Source organism: Scatophagus argus, chromosome 9 (assembly GCF_020382885.2).
Source record: "Scatophagus argus isolate fScaArg1 chromosome 9, fScaArg1.pri, whole genome shotgun sequence".
NCBI lineage: Eukaryota > Metazoa > Chordata > Actinopteri > Scatophagidae > Scatophagus > Scatophagus argus.
Genome location: NC_058501.1, coordinates 4,897,914 through 4,920,406, shown reverse-complemented (window position 1 = coordinate 4,920,406; position 22,493 = coordinate 4,897,914). Strand labels below are relative to the sequence as shown.

General features: G+C 41.2%; 1 protein-coding gene across 1 annotated transcript; it reads right to left on the bottom strand.

Moving 5' to 3' along the window:
* Positions 1–24: 24 nt before the first annotated feature.
* LOC124064359 (NIPA-like protein 2) lies at positions 25–21,966 on the bottom strand. The gene is made up of 11 exons (XM_046398750.1): positions 21,686–21,966; positions 12,997–13,065; positions 11,821–11,989; positions 7,185–7,244; positions 6,275–6,396; positions 3,592–3,688; positions 3,167–3,302; positions 2,810–2,898; positions 1,241–1,304; positions 1,052–1,149; positions 25–859 (listed from the first exon to the last, which is right to left on the bottom strand). Exons 1-11 carry the CDS (start codon positions 21,758–21,760, stop codon positions 753–755), a joined length of 1,086 nt encoding a protein of 361 aa, XP_046254706.1. The 5' UTR covers positions 21,761–21,966; the 3' UTR covers positions 25–752.
* Between the last annotated feature and the right edge of the window lie 527 nt (positions 21,967–22,493).

Below are 22,493 nucleotides of genomic sequence, written 5' to 3'. Positions count from 1 at the left end.
ATAAAGGCAGGGAGGCTGGGCATTAGTGCTTTTTAGACAAGTTATATTACAACTCCATGGAAACAGGTTTCAGATGGATGTACGTGCAAGTAATTTCACACATGGATGAAACCTGCAATATATAAAATGAGCAACCTAAACTGATCAACCACAAGGGAAGATCTGTACAACTACCACTGAATTACTGTGATTTCAAATCACATGAATTCACTCCACTTCAGCTGAACACCCGTACTAAGATTACTGATCAACTTTGAGCTTCCCCCACCATCAGAGGGCAGTAGTGCACTTAGTTTGCAATATGACATGAAAACTGCAGATTTTTGAAACATCAGATTTTGTCCTTGTTTCTTGACAAGTGATCATACACACACCAATTTATTCAACTGATTAACATAATACATATGTTTTAGTGGAGGGCATTTGACATAGTGACCTCCTAGAGATTTGAAAAAAAAATTAAACACTAAATGTGTTTCATTTAAACTCAATTTTTCCTCACCAGTTATTCCTAATGACTATTTCCTGCTGGAAATACTGTTAATTCAGCAGAAACACTGAAATCCAAACGAACACTTGCCACTTTTGACATAAACAGACCAATATGGCCACCAATACTGCCGCTCAGCTGGCACTGGTTTGAATCGATGCCTACCGTGTATTTCTATAAATAGAGATATCACTGAAGTACACAGAAAGAAGCATGCACACAGAGATTCATGAAATTACACTCCTAACAGATGGAGCAGGTCCTATGAATCGTCTGTTTGGCCAGCTCTGTTGCACATGAGTTTGGCTGCCAGCGATCCGTATGTCGGAGTCTTTGCCTCAGGCTGCACTTTGTCTGTGTGCCTTCTCCCTGTGAACACGGACAGCAGTGCTCATTAGATGGACCCTGCTGCCAGGGCTGCCAGACATTAGCAGTCAGATAAATCCAGGGTCACTGCCAGCGCATTCATACTGTCGGTGCTGGCTAATCAATTCACCATACTCGATACAAACTGGTCCGCACGTAACTCTGTATTGTGAAGGGAGTTGATCGAAAACTTACCAGGGATCCTGTCCATTGCGATGAAATTGCGATCTTGTTGCTTTATTTTTGGTCTGTTTCGAGCAATCAGGAACACTCCAAGGAAAGATAGAAGACAGCTGTAAAAGAGTTTCAGGAAGGACTGATACCATCTTACAGTCAATACCACATTTTCAGCTGCAATTAACTGGTGTGTTATTCAACACTTACCCGAAGAGAAACATAAAAATGTTCAGCAAAGCCAAGCCTTCAAATTCCTGGTAAAATACTATCCCTGCAAAATGAAAAAGCCCATTAAAATGCATTTCACTTCTCACAGACACAAAATATGTAGATTACCTCAATTGCTTTGTTTGTGAAACCTAGCCTTGCAAATGAGAGTACTCATCACACTAGGGTGAGCAAAGTTTGAGGATTTTTACAGAAGAGCATACACAGAAAATGTTCAGGATCACAGATTAACCATCAGAGTGAACAACAGAAAACATTTTCCTCTCAGTGACAGTTTCATTCGGCAAAAGTTGACAAAGAACTGTATGTCTTCTCTTTTCCTGTGCCGAAGAGCTCACTTCACAAGCCTTTTGATGTGACCACCACCATGTTTAGGACTAAAACAATAATTTCCTTTAAGTTAATCTTAAAGGAGAAGCCCACCCCCAGATGTTCTGTACTGTCAGATATAATATGTCAGCAATTTATTGTTCATGGTGGTCAATTGTGGGTTATATGTGTAGGTGGAGATAGCAATGATAATAATAATACCAAGAGCAATATCAGCACAGGAGATTCTCAGAAAAGGTGAGAGTAACTCAAATCAACACATGTCTTATGGCTTTCCCTCCTCTATGGCAACAGTGGCAAACTGTGTCCATAGAGGACCAAAATATGGTGTATAATGTTGATGTTTTGGACTGCTGGAACATTTTCTGCTCTTACACTCCACTGAAGCAGCACAGGAAATAACTTAAAATGACATCATGTTATCAGCGGCTGAACAGTTTGTCAAAGAGGAGGATAACAAACAAGGAAATGGAATTAATAACACATAGTTACTTGTCAAAAATGGGTTTAAATCACGTGTTTCAGAATGTATCTTTGCCTCAGACAAAATTGCTTTTGAGAGATCCTTCCTCTTTTCCAAACAACAACAAACAACAAAAAATAAACACTATTACTGAAAGAATAATGAAGACTTTTGATAATAAAATCTCTTTGAAATTATATGAAAATAATTCAGAATTCAAAATATATCTAGTTTCACTTTTAGCTCAATTTGGTTTATGACCAAATGCCTGTAAAACTAAAGATACTCCAATCAGCCTCATCTGCCCTTTGTGTTCAATGCTAATTAGCAATACCATGTTAGCATACTGAAAGCCTAATCCAGAAAGTCCACTGGCATGGTTGTAGACTCCTAGGAATGTCCGAAAACAACGGACCACAGCACACTACTCAGCATGACCGAATAATGTATTTGTCAAAATAAACTACAGTGGTTATAAAAGAACATGTCATGATGTGCAACAGTGTGGTTCAGTGATGCATGTTTAATCATTTTTTTGGACAAGAATGGAGCTCCAGGGCACAGAATAAGCTATGTTAGACTATGCAGGGGATACCGGTGGCCTACTGGATCAATTCATTGTTTGTTTTGGTCTTTTCATGGGATTTGTTAACAATAAAAAATACAGAATACTGCTTGACTTATCTTATTTCAACATGAAAACAGAAGGCTTTGAGTATAACCCACAGAGAGTGACAGCTTTATGCTTGACCTACCTGCAACAATAGCACTTGCGGTGAAAAACACAAAGTTGATAGGGACCACCTCTGTGGCATCAAACATTTTCATTGCTTGATTGAGAAATCTGTAGAGTTGTGACAGGTTCAGTGAATAAAATGACCTTGGTTATAGAGACAATTGGTAGCAGGCTATTCATCCATCATAATTGTGTAGGTGTACCGCAGGAACAATGTCACCATGTCCAATATATTATTTTCCTCAGTCTGTTCAGGAACTGGAAAGCCAAAATTGCATCTCGCCCGTGGCAAACACAAGGGATTTGAGCAATAAAAAAGACGGCAAGAGAAATAAAAGATGGTACACAGAAGTAGAGAGAGAAACCCTTGACTAACTTGATCTGGAAGGCGCAGGAGGCGACCATGACGACAAGCATGACGTAGAAGATGGGGTAGATGAGCTGCAGCTGACCTTTAATTGACTCGGTGATCATCCCTGATACAGCTTTGACTGAGATGACTGTCAGAGAGGCTGCAACAACACAGAGACAATTCAGATCAGCTTCATTTAGCTGAACAACTTGTAGCAATAAAGAACTTCTTCACTGGATCATGCTGGCTTTGGGGTGGGTGTTTAATTGCCCTAGTGAGTTTTACTGAATTATTTTCTTCCATTGTGCTCTACTCTCAGCTATTAACTGGAACAATAAGAGAGCATAGGTCCATTTTTGGTAGCCAGGCAACAAAGCAACCTCTGACTGCCTAAAATGGTTTAATCCATAACCCCTGCCCTCAATCAGAAAGCTTCCATTTGTTCATACCAAGCAGGGCCACCAGCAGCATCACAATGACGATGTGCTTCACATTCCTCCTCTTGTACAGATAGAGCAGGATGCAAAAGATGACGACCTCTATGAACTGTTGAGAGAGTGAATTTGGGGGGGGGGGGGGGTAACAGATTATTAGTGTGAATTTCATTTCTTCAAACTTTGCACAGAAAATGAAAATCAGATTTGCACTTAAATTGTACTTTTATTGATCATTTTATCTATATTACAAAGTGCTGTATGCAGGCAGTGAGCAGTGAGTTTTAATTGAAACAAATGGCCGTGCCAGAGAAATGAAATGAATTGCTGGGCTCTAATGAGACGGGCCTCGGGCTGTCCTTGTGAGTCCAATAGCATTCAGCTGTTCAAGGACCTCTGATAACACACTGCTCTAATGGATGGAGAATAAGAAATGAGTACAAAAGTAGAATTGCGGAAAAAAAGAACAAGCTGACCTTTAAATGTCTTTCAAAACCAACTCTCAACTCAAAACCGTCTCTATAAATATGTTTAATAGAGGGCTTATTACAAGATTTCATTAGTACTGGAAATGGATTTAGAAAGAGCTGGGCCACTGTGAACGGCACCAAAACTATAGTCCTTTCAGATGAAATCATTTGCTAATAATATGACCTCTGGGAATAATGAGAAAACAGTCATAGATATTTAAATTTCCTCTGATTAATCTCCACCTGCAGTTAATCCCATACTGTTGGACGTTATTCATCTGCGGCCTGATGAGTTATCACAACCCATTGCCACAAATGGAAAACAGCCTTAACCCTTTTACACACCATCATTCAGTGCAGCCAAAGACAGAGAGACCATCTCAATTTAAAAATGTCTGTCTGTCTATCCATTCGCCTGTGTATTCCTAATATCTGCTTGAACACTTTTTGTTTTTCATAGAATGGCTGCCTTTTCTTCTCTGGGTGTGTTTGCATTGGTTCGGCAAAGAGAATCAGACAGAGTGGAATATGGAATGTCGTGGAGAGAAATGCTTAGAAGTGCATGAATAATGACTGCACTGTTAGCCAGGCCACACATTCACTGTTTACACCACTGGCTAGCACCCCTGATGAGCTGCTAGCTGTTGTCCTTGTAGATTCATCTCAGTCTGCTTTGAAGGATTATGTGCAGATAATCGGTTGTTCCACAAACAGTAAAGGGAATATTCAGGATTTTGGAGAGAGATTTGGTGTGATAATATTTAAGTGTTTAGTTCGTGGTGGACAAGCTGAATCAACACCTCTCAGACCATAAACAAAATCATTACAGGCTTACTTGAAGGATTATTTTATCAGGGGTGATTTTGTAGTAAGCAGTACAAAATAAAAAATGGATACAAATAAGAAATGCAACAGACTACAGATCCTCTGGGGTCTATGAATAGTTTCCTCAACAACAGATCAAAGGTGTCACACTAACTGGCACAAACTGTCTCTCTGTGCTCCTCACTCTTCAATTACACAAAGCAATGTGTTTCTACAAACAAAATTTAACCTGAAAGGTGGAAAACACAGAGCTGCCTCTCTCTCTCTGCTTCTATCACGGGAGTGCTGGGATCAATGGAAAAAAGCAGTAGGATATGACCTTCTACTGCAGAAAACTTCCTTAAAAACCACTGAAGGTGTTTTCGATCGAGGCTGGTGTCAACATTTGAGCTAACATTTACATGTTGTGATAGGATTTGAGAAAAACACTTTGTTTCAGCTCTGTACCAGAACTGCCACTATGGTAACGGCTATGTTTATGCCATCCCTGCCTGAGGCGAAATAGGAATAGGAGAGCTCAAGGGTGAGTGTTAATGCACTTGCAGACCATGAGGTGGGGGCAGTATCTTTTTTAATACGAAGTGCAAAAGCAGAGACAATCTTAGTTTTGACAGACTCGCTCCCCATCAATTCAACAAACGTAACAGCCGTACAGAGAACTTAGTTCATCCATAAGAGCCAGAAAAAAATTGCATGTCTGCAGCAAATAATTTCATCACCCTCAGAGGTCAGGTTATTGGCAAACTCTTCAATAGGGGATTAATAAAAATGTAATATTTTAATTAACCCTTGAGAGTAGTCCTGTTCTTGCTCCTCTGGGAGAGGCTCACTAACACCAGGACATAAGCTGCTTTGGATACACTGACATGTTAGATGCGGAAGTGGTCTGCTGCTAGAAGTACACAGCAATATAAAGTAATCTATTTGGACCACTGTCTGTAAAATAGACACAGACAACATGAGAGCTGCCCAAAAGTGAAGCCAAAACATCTAGATTGCCCCCTGGTGGCTGACTGCTGTAAAGGTCATAAATCCCGCATCCTCCATGTTAGCATATGGAACACAGACCAAACTAAAAGCTCAAACCTCAAACTACGATACATGTCAAATAAATTCTTCCAAAAATGGTTTTAGACACACCTTATCATTCTAATGTATGTTCAAGTGCTCATTTTTCTCATAAGTTTGGTTTTAATTACTTAGTTGAAGCTGTAAAAAAGGGTAAAACGTTAAGGTGGCAGCCCTTGCATAATGTGCCAGCCTGAGATTTTGGCTTCATTTTTGAGACGTGTTGTCCATCTTTATATACGTCAGTAATTTGGACAAAAAACAGTAGCTCCCAGGCAACAAGAACATGCTTACACATATAGACTCAGGCAGGAGAACTTAAATGGTTTACATACAAAGTAAAGCAGGAACTGCCAGCTGATGGCATAGTACTGGACCAGATGGGCTGTGATGTGTGTGGAAGTGTGGGGGGCAAAGGTCACCAGGAGATATGTTCCCGTTATCGCCAAGGTGCCACCTATGAAAGAAAGAGAGTAGAGTGTGGTGAGGCTCAATCAAAAGGTTTCTTTATATTAATATGACAGAGCTATTGACTCTAGCTCACCTTCAGAATACTCTCCGACTTGCTGAACTTACAATTTACCATATTCATGGATGAATATAACTAATTTATATTTTTAGTCTCTTTTTGTCAAATTTAACCCTTATCTTTAAATTTTGCACAAGCCTTCATAAATGGTGCTTTGCTGAAAAGCAAAGATTGCAAAAATTGAGGTTGCTCTCAGCGATTTCCCCCTTTGTAAACATAACTTTCATGCAACTAAATGTTTCCAACATGTGGCTGACAATGTTACGCAGCAATTACAAGACAATAGTGGAAGTGGCAAAAATTGTTGATGATTTATCCAGTAAACCAACAATAAGCAGGGCTGAGTGGTGCTGATATTAATTTCCAATCTAGCAGCTGTAATGATTGTCATTGTGGCGACCATCACCATCATCATGTCATTTAGCTGCAGCCTTTACAAATTGTTACAGCAAACAATAGTGTTTCATAGAATAATAAAATAGGATATGTCTGTTGGATAGATGGGGCCTTTTCCTTTCCAATAGCAGCAACACACTTTTTAACAAGTGGATTCAATGTCTGACACTTTTCTCAGTCATTATGAAGCATTTCTCTGATGCACTGAGATCATCTTTAAGTCACTTTTATATATCTGAACTCTAAGATGCTCTCAAAGCGGCAATCTGAGACAATGTGTATGTCTTCAAGTCCTATGATCCTCCAGTATTTATGCTTACCAACAATATCAGAGGCACGCACTGTCTCCTTGAGGAAAACCACAGATATGATGGCGCTGGCTGCAAAGTGAAAAATATTCAGATTAGTTTGACTGCTAAGAAAGCATGCTGCCCTTACTGTTCAATAAGGTTGAATACGAACTCCAACAGTTTTATACACAGTGTATATTTTTTTAAAAAGCAATTTATCACAATCTAAAACACCAAATGATTTAAATTGTTGACCGAAAACAATTTGTTCTCTGTTGTTTTTCAAATTAACATAAGAATCAATGCTTATCCCTTGACAGTGATAACATTCTGGTGTTTTGCTGCTTTTTTGCAGACTCAATCTGTATTGATTCATTTTTTGATGCAACAAGTCAGTTTAATCAAAAGCAAGGTCATACGTTTGATTGAATATTGACTTGATAAAAATACCAATTACATCAATAGTATTGCAGACTACACTGCTGGTTGTACGCATGAATACTGTAAATAGATGAAGAGTAATCAGACTGAACTGCGCAGTGCAGTGTGCAACGTACGAGTATTGCCGTAATTTCACATATATATGCACAGAAACGATAAACAGGTACATGTACACACAAGCACTCAGTCATGTGCAGAGTGAGACTACATTGTATGTCTGTTCATATAAAGAGATACATGCGCACATGACGCGCACACAGTGCTTGACATGTTTATATTGATCAGCCTGATAAAATCTGTCAGCTTGCTTAGATAAATGGAACCCATTAGGGCTTCATAACACCAGCATCAAATTACTGCAAGACGTTAGTCCATGCCTCATTCTTCACAGCTCCATTCATCAATATCATTGTCAAAAACTGTGACGCTGAAAGCAATCAGTCTCACATGAGCTAAGCCTCAGATTAGTTTTCTTAATGTTTCCCTGGGATATGCATCCAACCGACGGAGACGAATAAACACACGGCATTTGGCTATCACAGAGACGGATAGCATGACAGACAGATATGCATGCCGGCACACAGACATGCGGATAAACAAGCAGATACACAGATGGATGGCCACACAGGCGGACTAACTGCCTCAGACAGAAAAACAAACCAGAAGACAAACAGGCAGTGGACAGCCTGACAGGGAGGCAAACAGATATGCAAGTGACAGCAGCCTGTCACAGTGAGGAGGTCAGTTTACATAACACACACTGTGGCTGCTCTGATGGAAGTCCTCGACACTTAAAACTACTGAGTCCTTGTAGTTACATATTCCACCAATATTTCAGCAGAGCCAGCTGTGGCAGCTGTGTTTGCTGGGAGATTTTGGGCACACTGCAGCGAGCCTCTGCCAGCCGGCCAGACGGGCATGCGGGTGATGGCACGCAGACAGAGACGGAATACTCGAACGGACAAATTGCTGGAAAATACTAAAAAACAGACAAGCAGTTTGTGAACAGGTTGCATCCCCAAACAGGTCAATATGTCAGAGACACACAGTGTGCCACCCATGGGATTACTATGGTGTCGTGACATGACAGACACGTTTCCAACATGGGTGCTAAACATTGGCTGTAGAGCACAATTGCGTTATTAGCAAATGCTTGCACCTGCAGGTTTTTGTAGACAACACTTATAAACCCAAGTAATGAAAATTCAAGCTGAATTAAAGCTAAATTTCCCCTCAAGTATTGTCAGTGGCTAAAAGCATAAACAAAATCAGGCGAGTAGAGTGTCTGTCAGAGGAAACGTGTGAAACAAGGCATGGACGTGCACGATGCCCCGGAGACATTACTGCCTAATTGGAAGTTTATAAAAACCCTCGTTGGTATTCTGATGAAACATTCTGTTGTTAAATATTTCATACTGCGAGCATGTTCACATACACATTTAGGACTCCTTTTTTGCCTCTGGGACCAGCTGGATCTAACAAGTAACCATAGCAACTCCATACAAAGTGAGATTCACACGGTTTGATAAAAAAAATGAGAAAAGTGGCAACAGAAACCTCTGGGGTACACAGTTCTGTCACTACTCCCGTGTGTTTATGGAGGTGTGCATCAGATCAGCACTGCCCCACTACGTGCTCCATCATAGATGTGTGGAGATGTGAACCGCCCTGTGGGAAAACACACCATGTCAAATATTCTTTCACCGCACGGGTCTGACATGAGCAGGATGAAAGCAGGGAAAGTTGAGCTGTCATCTCCCAGGGAAGCTCAAATGTAGGAACTGCTGACACTTTGCACATATTGTATGTTCACAGTGACAAAAGACAAAAAATAGTGACTTCTGAAAGCTTTCTTGTCAGTGAAAGCATGAGTATTAAGACTGGCTTACAGAAAAGCTTGAACAATATACAAAGGCTGTAACATACGTACTGGGGTTTTGTCATGCAATATTAGTTGGTTCTAAATGACGAACCAAACTTCGAAATATTCCACTATTTTCAAATGAACATTTCTTAAGTACACCCAAAGATCTATAATCTACCTGATTCACACAGTGCAACAACACATCTTAGTCAATGCTTCAGTGCTGCAGGTCTGACATCTATGAGCGATGCTGATGCAGTGTGTGTGAATCAGGTTTCTGTTTATTCCCACCATGCCAGCCTTCGTCCTCTTTCGCATGAAGTGACACGGTATCTGACAGAGAGAGCCGATGCTCTGCTCCATACAACGGCATTTGGGATGATGCTGTCATTCCTAATAGAGCCTGGTGGGCTCTGTGGATGGGGACAGTAGTAATTGCTCTCCATGGAGCGTCAGAGCTGCAGTGTGACATGCAGGGACAGGCGGATGACAGTGGCTTCATCAGCTGGCGCAGTCTCCTTCCTTTCCTTTCCATTCTGGATACATCTCAGCCTGTTGTCTTATTTCATTCATATCCTTATTGCCTCCTCTCCTTCATCCTATCCCCTCACCAACTTCTCCTCTCAGCATCTAGCCTTCTTTCCCCTCTTTTCCACCCCTCCAACCACATGCCTCCCTCTTGTTTACTCATCCAAGGCCCCCCACTGTCTGTCGCCCCCCTCCCCCCGAGCCTTCATACAGCTCTTGGAAAACAGGCACAACAGCACAGCAGGGGTGCTGTGAGTGTATGTGTTAGCCTACGGAGTGTCTCCAAAAAAGAAAACACACTACACCTGGCTGTTTTTACTCACAACTACAGTGAGTGTGTTTGCTCATTTGCGTGCAGTGTGAGTCAGCATCAGGTGAGAGGTGGAGTGTGGATAGCATACAGCAACCTGCACAGTTTCCCCTGGGATCCACTTGTTAGCTCTGAGGAGGACAGTCCGTGTCACAGCTGCAGACATCTTCCTCTTCCTCTCCTTTGCCCCCTTTCACCTCTTTGTTAATTCTTCAAGATGCTTCAAGACACACTTCGGCTTATTCATGCACACTCCAATCCAACACTAGTGTGTAGCAATCAGTGCTTTATAAGGGATGATAATGGCAGTAAAATGAGCACACAACTGTTAATACCTGTGGCTTGAAAGAGTAGCATCGGCTTTACACACCCTGACGTAACATTGAGAGGTTACGGCTCTCAGTGGAATATAGTGATTTGGTCCTGTTATTGTGCTACAAGTATTTTTAAAGTAATTGCTCACTGATGTAAGCATAACACTGTGCAAAGCTACAATGAACATGACGTGCGGTCTTCTTGACAAGATTTGTGGTTTCATTTAGTGCTTTATTTAAACCATTCATCCGCTCGTGAGAGGCGACTATAGGAAAATCGTTTAAAGCGTCGAGGTAATAGCTGTCATTAATATCCATGAGTCACCACCACCTCCAGCGCAGTGAGTGATGGGTGGCGGGAGGTAAGAAGTGAACCTGTTAAATATTTAACCTGTGTTTGGAGTGTTTGCACTGCCAGCTGAAGAAACTGGGCAGGCTTTGTTTTGATTGGCTAATGAAACCGGCTTAGTTCATGACAGCTTTGGTTCACAGTGTGGGTTGTAAAAATGATCATTTCTGGAGAGGGATGCTGTATTTACAGTGTCAGGAATGACTGGACTTCTGAATCACCCATAAAATGAGAAGGGTGGAAATGTACACATTCACCTCCTGGGTCCACTGATGGATATAAACTGGAAGAATAGTCAAAAATACCTTGTGTGCTTACACACTGGCCAAGTGTGACCACAATTCTCAAAGCCACAGCTTTGAGTCCAATATTTTACTAAAGTTTTGACAAAATTGTATTAAGAAAATTTTTTCAGTAACACTGAAGTGGACTGCTGTTCCAAAGATCCACTGACTGTTATATAGAACAAATCCAGACACATCCCTCTATTTCTGCTGTAAAATTGAAAGCTTAAAACTGCTTGAAACATTGCCTCCTATCTTTTTTGGAAAGACTCTCTCTCTCTCTCTCTCTCTCTCTCTCTCATCACATGGAAATTTTGGACACCTGTAGTACCTATATTGTACTAAAGCATTCTGTATTGATAATGCATGAGAATGTCACATACAAAAGAAAAATCTGCCAGACTTTCTGACCATATAGTGATGTAAGCCCTTGGCATGAAGAGGCCTGACAAGAGCAGAAGAAAAACAACAGACTTCACATGACTTCAAATGATTCCTGTTATTCCCCGAGGAAGCAACCCTTCCTCCTGCCTTCACGCATGGATAATGTATGAAGGTAAAAAAGGTCACACTTACCTATGACAGACACACAGCCCAGCGGGGCTATGAGTGAGGCTGGGGCAAAGCCGTAAGCAGCAAAGTTTCCCAGCTCCCCAACACCCATGAGAACCACACCGCACCACCACATCACAGAGGTGTAGTAGGGCTTGGAGCCACGCTGAGCCTGACGGACGTGGGCATATTTCTGTCAGGAAGAGAAGGGAGCAGGAGCCTGAGGCATCAGACAGATTAAGCAGATCCAGTAACTGGAGAGCTGCACAAGACAAACTTATATATCACACAGATAACTTTACAGCCACATGCAGCCACTATATCAAAAATAAGGAGCAATTTCAGAGACAAACAGAGTCTTACAACACCCTCTAATGATTAGTATTTCATCTCAGAACAATGATGTAGGAATTCATTCAAAGCAAACATTAACAGGTTTATCTATGCAAGATGATGCTGACCTATAAACAATGCTTATCAGCCCTTTCCAGCACTTTTTGAAGCTGTCACACCCTCTCAATCTGTCTTACCCTGCATGCCACAAACACCCCTGTTTTTGCACCTGCATCAAAAGAGTTCTTGAATTAGTTAAACAGAGTGTGACTGTGCAAAGGACATATCTTGGTATTATCTGAACATGATGTGGAAAAAAGCTAAGTAATGTTTTTACTTCTCAGCTTCTGGGAGAAGCTAGAGGATGTATGCTTGGATTATACTTAACTTCTAATTTAAGGTATGCAGCTCAAAGACAATGGCTAATACTTAACTTGACGTAGTGCCGATATGGCAATGGGGATGCATTATAAGCTCACTCTTAGAGGATAATTAGAATAAGAATCAGGTTCTCGCACACAGTACAAACATGTTGTTGTTTGAATACATTATTGGCAAATTATATTTCTAATCACACTATTCAATCAAAAGGTATTTATTGTGTACATTCACTTCTATAAATTCTAATTCAAACACAGTTTACTGGCATGAAGTACTCTTCTGCCGCACAAAGCATGTTGTAAATATGTCAGCAGATCACACAGCCGGTGCTGAAGTGTACATTTACTAAAATCCTGATGAACACACTGAGAGTCTGCTAAAAGGAGACCAAACTCTCAGGAGAAAAGTACTCTCACAGAAAGAGGAAAAATTAGTCTTTACAAGCATTAAGTGTCTGCTGTACAGCTGGATTCAAGCGCTTCCTACCTGTATGTTGAGTGAAATGCTGATGAGGACATTCCCACATATGGAGATGATGATTCCCAGGAGGTAGGTCTGTTGGAACAAACAGTAAACAGAAACAAGATTAGGTGACGCTCTACTTGTCACGCAACAACTCCAAACAGCCCATAATGCTCGCTACGAGTCTTCCCTCCAGCTGTCACATCTGTCATTTCCATGACAACCAAAGAGAGCGTTGTTCCATTGCTGTTTTGTTCAAAGGCACTAGTGTGTCTGTGAGTGTGTGTGCTCCTGTGCAGCAGAGTCCTGTATCGATTCCTGATATCAAACTTTCAATTCTCACACATTCACAGCCTGTAAAAAGAAAAGCACACAAACACAGATAGGGTATTTAACACACTTTCATCAAAACAGAAACACTCCCACAGCCTCTTAACTCTCCCACGATACATGACACCTCACCAAGTTCTGAGACACACCTTTAAACACACAAACACCCAAACACCCTGGTCATTAGGACTGAATTCTGACAATGTAGTGTGAATTGTTGACACGGGTTGGTAATGTGGGAAAGTCTGTCAGAGCAGTACATTATCACAGCACTACCAGTTTAGAGCCATATAGTAGCTCCGTGAGACACAGCTAAATGCTAACATCAGCTTGCTAACATGCTGACAATGAAAATTGTAAATGGTTGATGTTTAGTAAGCAAAATTATCATGTTCACAGTCATAGTGTAGTGTATAAAATCCACAAACATGTGTAATTCATGGCATAATGAGATACAATGAGACAAAAAACAATGTATGGTGGCTATTAGGGTTGCAGGTCTGGGTCTGGGTCCATCCTATCACAGTCCCAAAAACATGCACATTGGCTAGCCTCCAGGGTATACCCCACCTCTTGAACATTGTCTGCTGGGATAGGCTCCAGCCTCCAGCAACCCTGCATGGATAAGCATTATAGAAAATGGATGGATGGATGGATATATGGATGATCATTATATCAAAGTATTGGAGAAATTACTGTTTTGATCAGATGAAGGTGCTATATGGCAGTAGGTATTCATCCTCTGAGACCATGGATGCCTATATACATTTTCATGACAAAATGTCCAATAGCTGTTAAGGTTTTCCAGTTTGGACCAAAGTGGAGGACATACTGACTGGAATCACCTTCCAGAGAGCCACACCATTAGCATGGAGACAAAGCATGTACAGCTCTTGTGAAATCTTGTCAACAAAATATGCCTTGTATTGTCAAAGTCTTTTTTTATGGGTATTAAAATATACACAATATCATAAGGTCCTTCTCATACCAGGAAAAGGTCCAATGGGTAGATTTTGTATCCAAGACTCAACAGGAACACAAGTGTTTAAGTGATGAAAGAAGAAACAGGATTCATTCATTCCAAGTGTTTCAAGAATGATCCAGGCTACTTCCCCCCGTATGCTAGGAAAATTATTGCCAAGATGAAATTTAATTTTAGGTCATAAACATACCGGTGGCTGTGGGTGGATAAAGTTTACAAAGAAATGAAAGAGTGCAGTGGGGGTGGAATGCAAATGATGAAAACCTAAAGAAAGAAACTCAATCACTGCAAAAGAAGTAACAGCAGCCAAGCACATCCAAGTATTTATCCCTTGAAAGAGCATTATGAGCAAGATGAGGCATTGAGAGAAAGGAGAGAAGGGATATACACAGTATACACAGTTAAACAAAGGAGCTAAACCAAGAGGGAAGAGCGAGCTGGAAGATGAGAGGGAGAGAGAAAGGTCTAGTAAGAAAAAAAGATGGAAAAGAGGACAGTAACACTACATGAAAAAATTGAGTCAATGTTCAAATTAAGGAGCACATTCTGCAAGATAGGACAAGCAGTGGGTTATTGTCAACATTATCCATGTGATATTGTTGACAATGAGATTGTAGACAAAGGATGGCAGAGGACTAAAGTGTAAATGAATTCCTCTGGTGTCCAAACACGCTATCAGGTTGTCTATCACTCTGTCGGAGCACATTATTAGACATCTTTAATGAAAATGCGTAAAAAAAAAATCCCTTCACACTACTGAGGGCAGGGAGCTGTCATTATAGCTTATTCTTAAAAGCAAGTAGCAGTAGCATACATAGGAATGCTAGACAAAATGAGGATGGTCCAGCTCCACAGAAAATGCAGCTTAGTAACCTTTCCTTTAATGACACCGGCAACATGAGAGGGTCTCATCCTCAGATGTGCTAAACCGCAGGGTGAGAATCTGAGCTTAGAACAGCGTGAGTGAGGTGCAGGTTAGACTTACACTGAGCATCTGACATCCCAGCTGCACAGCTGTTCTTGAATGCAAAGGTATTCTTACTAACTTTACTTCATACTTAGAAATTGTAAAATAATAATATGTAGCACACTTAGTTGGCTCTTTGAACACATAAACAAACATTTATTTTCACTGGAGACATATTATATTCCTTGCAGGCAGCACTGGATCAAATAAAAGCAAAATTTGTACTTAGTTAATACCCCCAAGGTCTCTGGGCTGCTGCCCTTACTGCAAATAAGTCATATCTAAGCATTTTATCATCAGCCTATAGGAACACACATCATCTGTTTGATCAATTCCTGTATGTGCTTTGGCACAGTGGTGCTTGAGCTAAATACTAATGTTAGCATGCCAACTTGCATCACAATGCGTGCTGATGTTTAACAGGTAAAATGTTCACCATGTTCACCACCTTACTTGAGTGTGTTAGCATGCTAATATTTGCTAAATCATCATCATCATCAATCATCCACAGCCCATTTTAAAAACCAGTGCCTCACACTGTGCTCCTCTAACAAGCCTCTGTCAGGCTACGAAAGACAACTAACTCACAAGTGACACAGAATTACGTTTCAGCTTGGGGTTCAATTAGGGTCTAATCAGAAGTCATGCTTCACTGACAAAACAAACATTGATGAGACCTTCAATATAGAGAGTATATCAATCCATGTCCAAAGATAATAAATCCATATTGATTGCACCCATCAGTCAAAACTGACAAAATCCATTGTTAAATAAATCAATCAGTTCCCAGATTGACTGTTTGCATTTCCTGACATGGCTGGAATACATTCTGTTTCCTGTGGATAAATGTTTGATGATACTACGAGTAACACATCCACTGCCACAGAATCTGTAGTCTGTGCACCAAAAGAAAACAAAGCAAAACGTTCCTTCTTCACTTCTAAGCAAAGTAGAGGTGAAGAAATAAGGAAAGATTACCGTTTTCCCTTAAACCTAACCCACGTTCCATTAGTTTTGACTCATCTGATCATCACACAACATATCCATATCCATCCAACAGCCCACTTTAAAGTAAAACCACTTGTGTTGTACCCTCTTTATTGCATAACACAACTCATCATCTCCTCACCAGCCTGATAAAGAATTTAAGCCAAGTGGATTTCAAGGTAATTTTAAATTCAGAGCCACCACATGCACTCGAGTTTTACTCACTATTTCACAGTCTGCCTCTATCTCCCCTTCACCCTCTGTGCCACATTCACCTTGACACTAAGTCTGATGAGTGCACTGACCTGTAACACACCTACAGCAAGGATGATACCACTCCGGAGGTAAACAGGATTTAGACTGCAGTGTGCGTGTGTGTTTGTCTATATATATGTGTGTGTGTGTGTGTGTGTGTGTGATGATTGCAGTGTGTAAGAGGTAAACAGGATTTAGGAGCAGGAGGAGGTGGGGAGCAGATGGGTAGCTCGATGATGAGATTCCTAAGGGACTGATATCACATCAAGGTAAAAAGTGTGTGTTTGTGTGTGTGGGAGTGCAATGATAGACTCCATCCTCAAATGCTGAAGCAGACAGACAAGAGAGAGTGAGGTGGGCTGGCTGTATAAGAGATGACTGCTGCTCAGTGGTAATTTATGATCAGACAGACAGTGTCATCAGTTGGGCCAGCTGTGTTCTGTTCACTAAACCAAGATCAATAACCTTGTCAAGCTTTATAGGACATAGAGTAAGTGGCCCACTATTTTGCTGTTACTGTTCCCATCAGGAGGCTGCAGGCTGATACTGAGCGAGACCAGGGGGCAGAATGATGTGTTTGACTGTGTGTGAGGGAGAAACTGTGTATTGAGAGTACAAGGTGGTGGATGTACGCCCTGAGGATAGCTTATTCGACAGACTTCACACAGGAGATGTAGCAATTTAAAGTGTTAGAACAGATTCATCTCACCTTTTACTGGATTCATTCACATTGCATGAATCCTGCCAGCAAGTGAATTCAGTCTAATTGAAGTATATTATTCTTGTTTAGTTTGTTTTTTGTTCTCTCTGTGTTGGCGGAAGGGATGCATTTGCAGTGCATGTGGTCTCAGCAGGAATCATGCACCTCGCCCAGACAACGAGAGCCTAATGCTCTATCCACTGACGGAGACAAATCCACACAAGAGTGTGTGAGAGAGAGGAAGCAGGAGAAAGAGAGTGCAAGAGAGATAAAGTGAGAGAGAGAGAGAGAGAGAGAGAGAGAGAGAGAGAGAGAGAGAGAGAGTTTTCCTGTCACAGGAAGAGCAAACAAAGCAGTAGAGGCAGGCGAGGCCAGTACACTGGGAGTGCCTTTGGCTTGTCGGCTTACTTAGCAAACATAACACACTTTATTCATGGAAACCAAACTGCTGTCAGTTCACATCACAAAACTCAGTTTGTGTGGTGTGGTATTTGTGTTTACTACTTTCACCACTGGTGTTTTACAGAGCTTAAATAACATTTGTTAAACTCCCCTCTATGGTAGATACACGGGAAATGTCAAGGCCTCTTTATCTATACAATGGTCGAAAGTAACATTTACTCAAGCACTGTGCTTAAGAGCAATTTTAACATGTTATACCACTTTGTGCTTCTACTTCACTACATTAGAATAATATTACTTTAAAGACTTTTGATAGAAAACATATCAGCTGATAAAGTATTAATGTTACTGCGGTGACAGACTATAGAAGAGCTATTACCACTGAAACTACCTGGAATTATACAGAGGAACTGAGATTATCCCCAGCATATTTACACATCAGTAATTATAAACCAATATATCATACACTGTACATGTACATAATGATACAACACTCAGTAGTTATATATATAGTTATATCATTATACACACATCATACAGTCAATAGGTTGGCTTCTTCATTGAAAATCCCCTGTAGACGTGTTTTGTGATGTAAATACTCTGCTTTGAGTAATAATTGTATTTTTCTTTCACAAAAATTTCAGCTATCTTGTTAAAACACTGAAAATTATATCTACTCCCTGGTCACTTAAAGTTTCATAATATGTAATTAATTTTCATTTCCAAAGATTAACTACTATTCATGAGCACATTAGTTGAACATTAATCCAGAACTGGCTTCCAAACTAGATGCAACGTCCCAAATCATCCCAGTCCACTTCCATCCAGTTATTTAGTGGACTTTTCCTTTACCACTCCAGTTTGTGCATTTGATGAAGTCTTCTATAATTGTAGCTTTGCTCCAGGCCAGTCACATGTGAAAGCTAATTATACCGCAGCTCTCTTTTAGCTTTGTCAAAATGTAATTTCTTTGTTACAAAGGTGGGATTCAGTTGCGTAAAATGGAAGGAAAGGAAAGGACTGACAGCATAACAGCACAGGACACAAGACAGACTCTCAACAGCATGGTTAGTTTTAAATGTTGTTGCCAAACTCTAAACAAGAAGCGTCAAAATTACTGCGTGAATTCTTTAACCTGACCCTGATACTGATTGTGAGGACACCAGGCAACAGATCAAAGAAAGACCCCAGTGTTCTGTCACTCAGCACTTAAAAGTCATGTTGAGACAAACTCCAGCAGGAGCCCAGCTGCAGCAGTCGAGCCAGTTTGACTATCAGCATCAACAATGCAAAAGTCAGCAAAAACTCTGTGAACTGCATGACATTCATCGTCAAGGCACAATCAAGGACATGTCGCAGTTTGTTCACTACAGACTTTCTGACCCTGTGGTGGAATTACTGTACTTGTATGTCTTTTTAATTAAATCTCAGTCAGTTAGTCTGTTGCATAAATTTGATTACATAAATGTTAGACTAAAGTCAATTTGAGTTTCTAATCATTCCTCACTGGTAGTCTTTCACCCTCAAGGGACAAACTTTGCATGAGCCATGCCCAAATGGAAGTAGTGCTCCATCTATTACAAGACTGCACTGAGCATCAGACTCCAACGCACTCACAGATGCACACGCATACATACAGCCGCTTACGCGACAAACACATTTTTCATAAGCTTGCACAAAGCAAACTTGAACCCATCTGCAAAGCATGTTTAACTGTTAACCAGCAAGTCTGAATCTCCTGCTTCAAACTGAACTATAGCTGAATGGGCCTTAAAGCTGATGGAGGGAATGACAGCACTGATCCTCCTCCTCCTCCTCCTCCTCACTGGGACACTGACCCACAGACAGTGAGGCAGACAGACAGACAGACAGCGTGTTCCTTTGTGTCCACTGACAATGGGGATCTGTCCCTCCCTGGGATGGGCTGATCTGTGGATGAAGCCCTTCACTTTCTGCTCAGAGCTGGTGGGCACAGAAGAAGCATGGGTGAGAGGAAGCTCAGGGACACAGACGGGCGAGAAAGAGCACGACAAAGGGAGAAGGATGAAGACAAACTGTCTGTGTTGATATCTTACCTTTATTAGGTCAGTTATGAAAATATGCTAATTACTGGCCTGCCAGCAAAGCCTCAATGGGCCCCCACAGACTGCCTTTGTCACTCCTTGCAAAGATTTTATCATAAACTACTTGCTGACTGACTGAAAGGCTGTGAGGGAAGATCACAAGATTGTCCTGTTCTCAAGGAAAAGTCACAATATTTAAGGTGCATCCAATAATACAAACACAAGACAGGATGGACTGCATAATCACATTTGGGGTAACTAAAGATATTTACATTAATCCTCTGGGGATGGATGGTATTCACAGCAAGTTAGATGGAGCCAGTAGCTGTGAAAAATGACCTGCCATGTCTCTTATCGGGACAAAGGCAAGATATTAACCAGCACAGGATTGTTGCACAAGTATTCTGCTAAAGAGTTATTTTTAGTGGCAGAGTCTTCCATCACCCACCTTCTTCACCTCCCATGGAAACTGGCAATGTAGTCTTTAAGTAGTAAAGAAACTCTTCAAGCAAATTCTACACAACTGTTACCCATCTGCAACAGAAAAACTAATATATATATATATATATATATTTATATCAGAATGAACTGCTTTTAAAGACCTTTTGACCATGTGGATGTCCTCTGTTCTCACTTTGAAAAAAAGTTGAGCCGGCCAATGGGACAAACTCCCAGAACTGCGGTGTGCCTCCGTAACACTGCAAACATTTTCGACCCTGAGAGGCATTTAAAGTGCGAGACAGACTGATATTGTCCCCTGAATGTCGAGATGCTCTTTGGGATGGTGGGTAGCAATGGACAGAGGGGGAGCTGGGACCATTAGCCAGCTGTTCGAGACTCTTACAGTAGATCTATTCTCTCACAGCCCACCCATGGGCCATTACTCACTACTCACGCCTCTCATTCCTTCGCTTTCTCTCTCTCTCTCTCTCTCTCTCTCTCTCTCTCTCTCTCGCTCTCTCTCCTTGGTAATGTCACACAGAGGAAACATGGCAGAAAGAGTGAAACACTGACAGGGGAAGATGAGCAGGAGGAGAATGTGTCTCTGTGTGAGAGTAGGAGGGCAGAGGACTGACACACACATAACAGGACATTAGCAAACACACCCACAGCGGGAGAGAGATAATGCCATACACAAACAGTCAACTTACTCAACTTACTGCACAGAATCAGGAGAGTCCACAAAGTTCAAAAGAAAGAAAAGACCTTTCAGCACAATGATTTAGTCATGATCACTTGATCAGAAAGCAGTCCTGACAAGTGCCAACATCCATAGATCTCTGTGCTGTCTGGCTTCCTCATCCACACTGAGTGCTCATTACCCAAAGAGCTTCGGAGGCTCGATTATATTTTGACTTCAAGGATTTGTTTTTCACGCTAACTCAATCTCCTCTTGGATATTAATGTGTAACTTCCTGCTCCAAATGTTGGTCAAGGAAGTTACCAAAAGCTCTGAAAGTTCCAAAAAAAAAAAAAAAAAAAAAGAGAGAGAAAAAGTGTACAAACATCGAAGTGTTATCTCTGCAGTGAAGCCGAGCAGCTGAAACAGGTTCAGCATGATTTAAATCTCACATACAGAGAGCAAAGGAAAGAAATAAGCTTCAGGAGAAATGGAGCTGAATGCCTGCCTTTTCCAGTCACAGCTTGGAACAAAGAACAGGTGTGAAACCATGTACTGTATTCTTTCCATTCTAATCTTTATAGGAAGCAGTTTGTTTTTAATATTATGTTTGAAATTTTCTCTCTGAATGGAATTGCACTTATATGCATTTTATATACATTTCACTCTAAAATAAATGACTTCCCCTGGGTGGGAAAACTCTCACTCTCACAGCTTTAGATTAAGAGTCTCATCAAATAATTTAACATAGTCATAATATATCGGTATAAAGCTTGTACCTGTTCCACACTGAAACGATCAGCGATAATCAGTTGTCTCACATCACACCATTTATGCTGCACTCAGTATAAACTGTCCCCCCCCTTCACCTGACCAAACGGTATGCAACTTAAACAAACAAACTCACCCGGAGCGGATTTTCCAGGATCTCAGCGCGGTGAGCCTGAGCCGAGGTCACAAGAGGAGAACTCGAATTCGCCATGTTTCCCTGATGCTTCAGTGAGGAAAGAGATTTGTTGATCGTGACTCCGACTTTGTTCACATTTTTGACCGCTGTTTGTCACATCACCCCATCCCACGGCCCTGTCGCTTCAGGAGAAACTCAAACTTCCCCAAAGCTTCCGAGGCGGATCAGGAGTTTGTGCTGCCTTCCAGTGCAGTCGGAAAACGTAACTTTTATTGCATTTAGTCACGAATATCCTACATCTAGACACAGCCTTTGGGATAGTTTGTTTTAAATGTTTTCTAGGCAGTGTTTCCCAGTTTATTTTTGTCGGGTGGATCACCGGTAGGTTAAGATATTAAAATATGATTATGCAAAAACTCAACTTAAATCAACTGCATGAACACAAAAGTAGGCCTACTTTATTTCTAGACCGAAACTCTTCATCACGAGCTGCACTTTAAGGCATCACAAGAGAACAGGTGCGCATCCTGTTGCGTGGAAAGAGCGCTCTGGCGCAGATAAGCACATACTAGCACGGCTGTAATGAATTAAACATTTATTGGCTTGATTCAACACTTAAGACAAAAAAACAACAAACAAACAAAAAAGCCCTCCCGGCTAATCCTAGGCCTGCTTTGGGTGGCAGTACTCTGGTTGGTGTAAAACATGTTGCCACCTGCTGGGCACATTCAGGATCACAGAGAAATCTGTGTGACGATCTCCCAGATGGCTGGACAACGCATCTGATTTAACAGAGCCACATGATATC

Excerpts from the sequence above, each read along its gene's own strand:
- LOC124064359 (XM_046398750.1), bottom strand. The coding sequence starts at position 21,760 with ATGGCGAATTCGAGTTCTCCTCTTGTGACCTCGGCTCAGGCTCACCGC. Across the intron at positions 1,305-2,809 it reads CGCAAGTGCTATTGTTGCAG|GGATAGTATTTTACCAGGAA; the intron begins GTAGGTCAAGCA and ends TTCATTTTGCAG. Across the intron at positions 860-1,051 it reads CGCAATGGACAGGATCCCTG|GGAGAAGGCACACAGACAAA; the intron begins GTAAGTTTTCGA and ends CCGTGTTCACAG.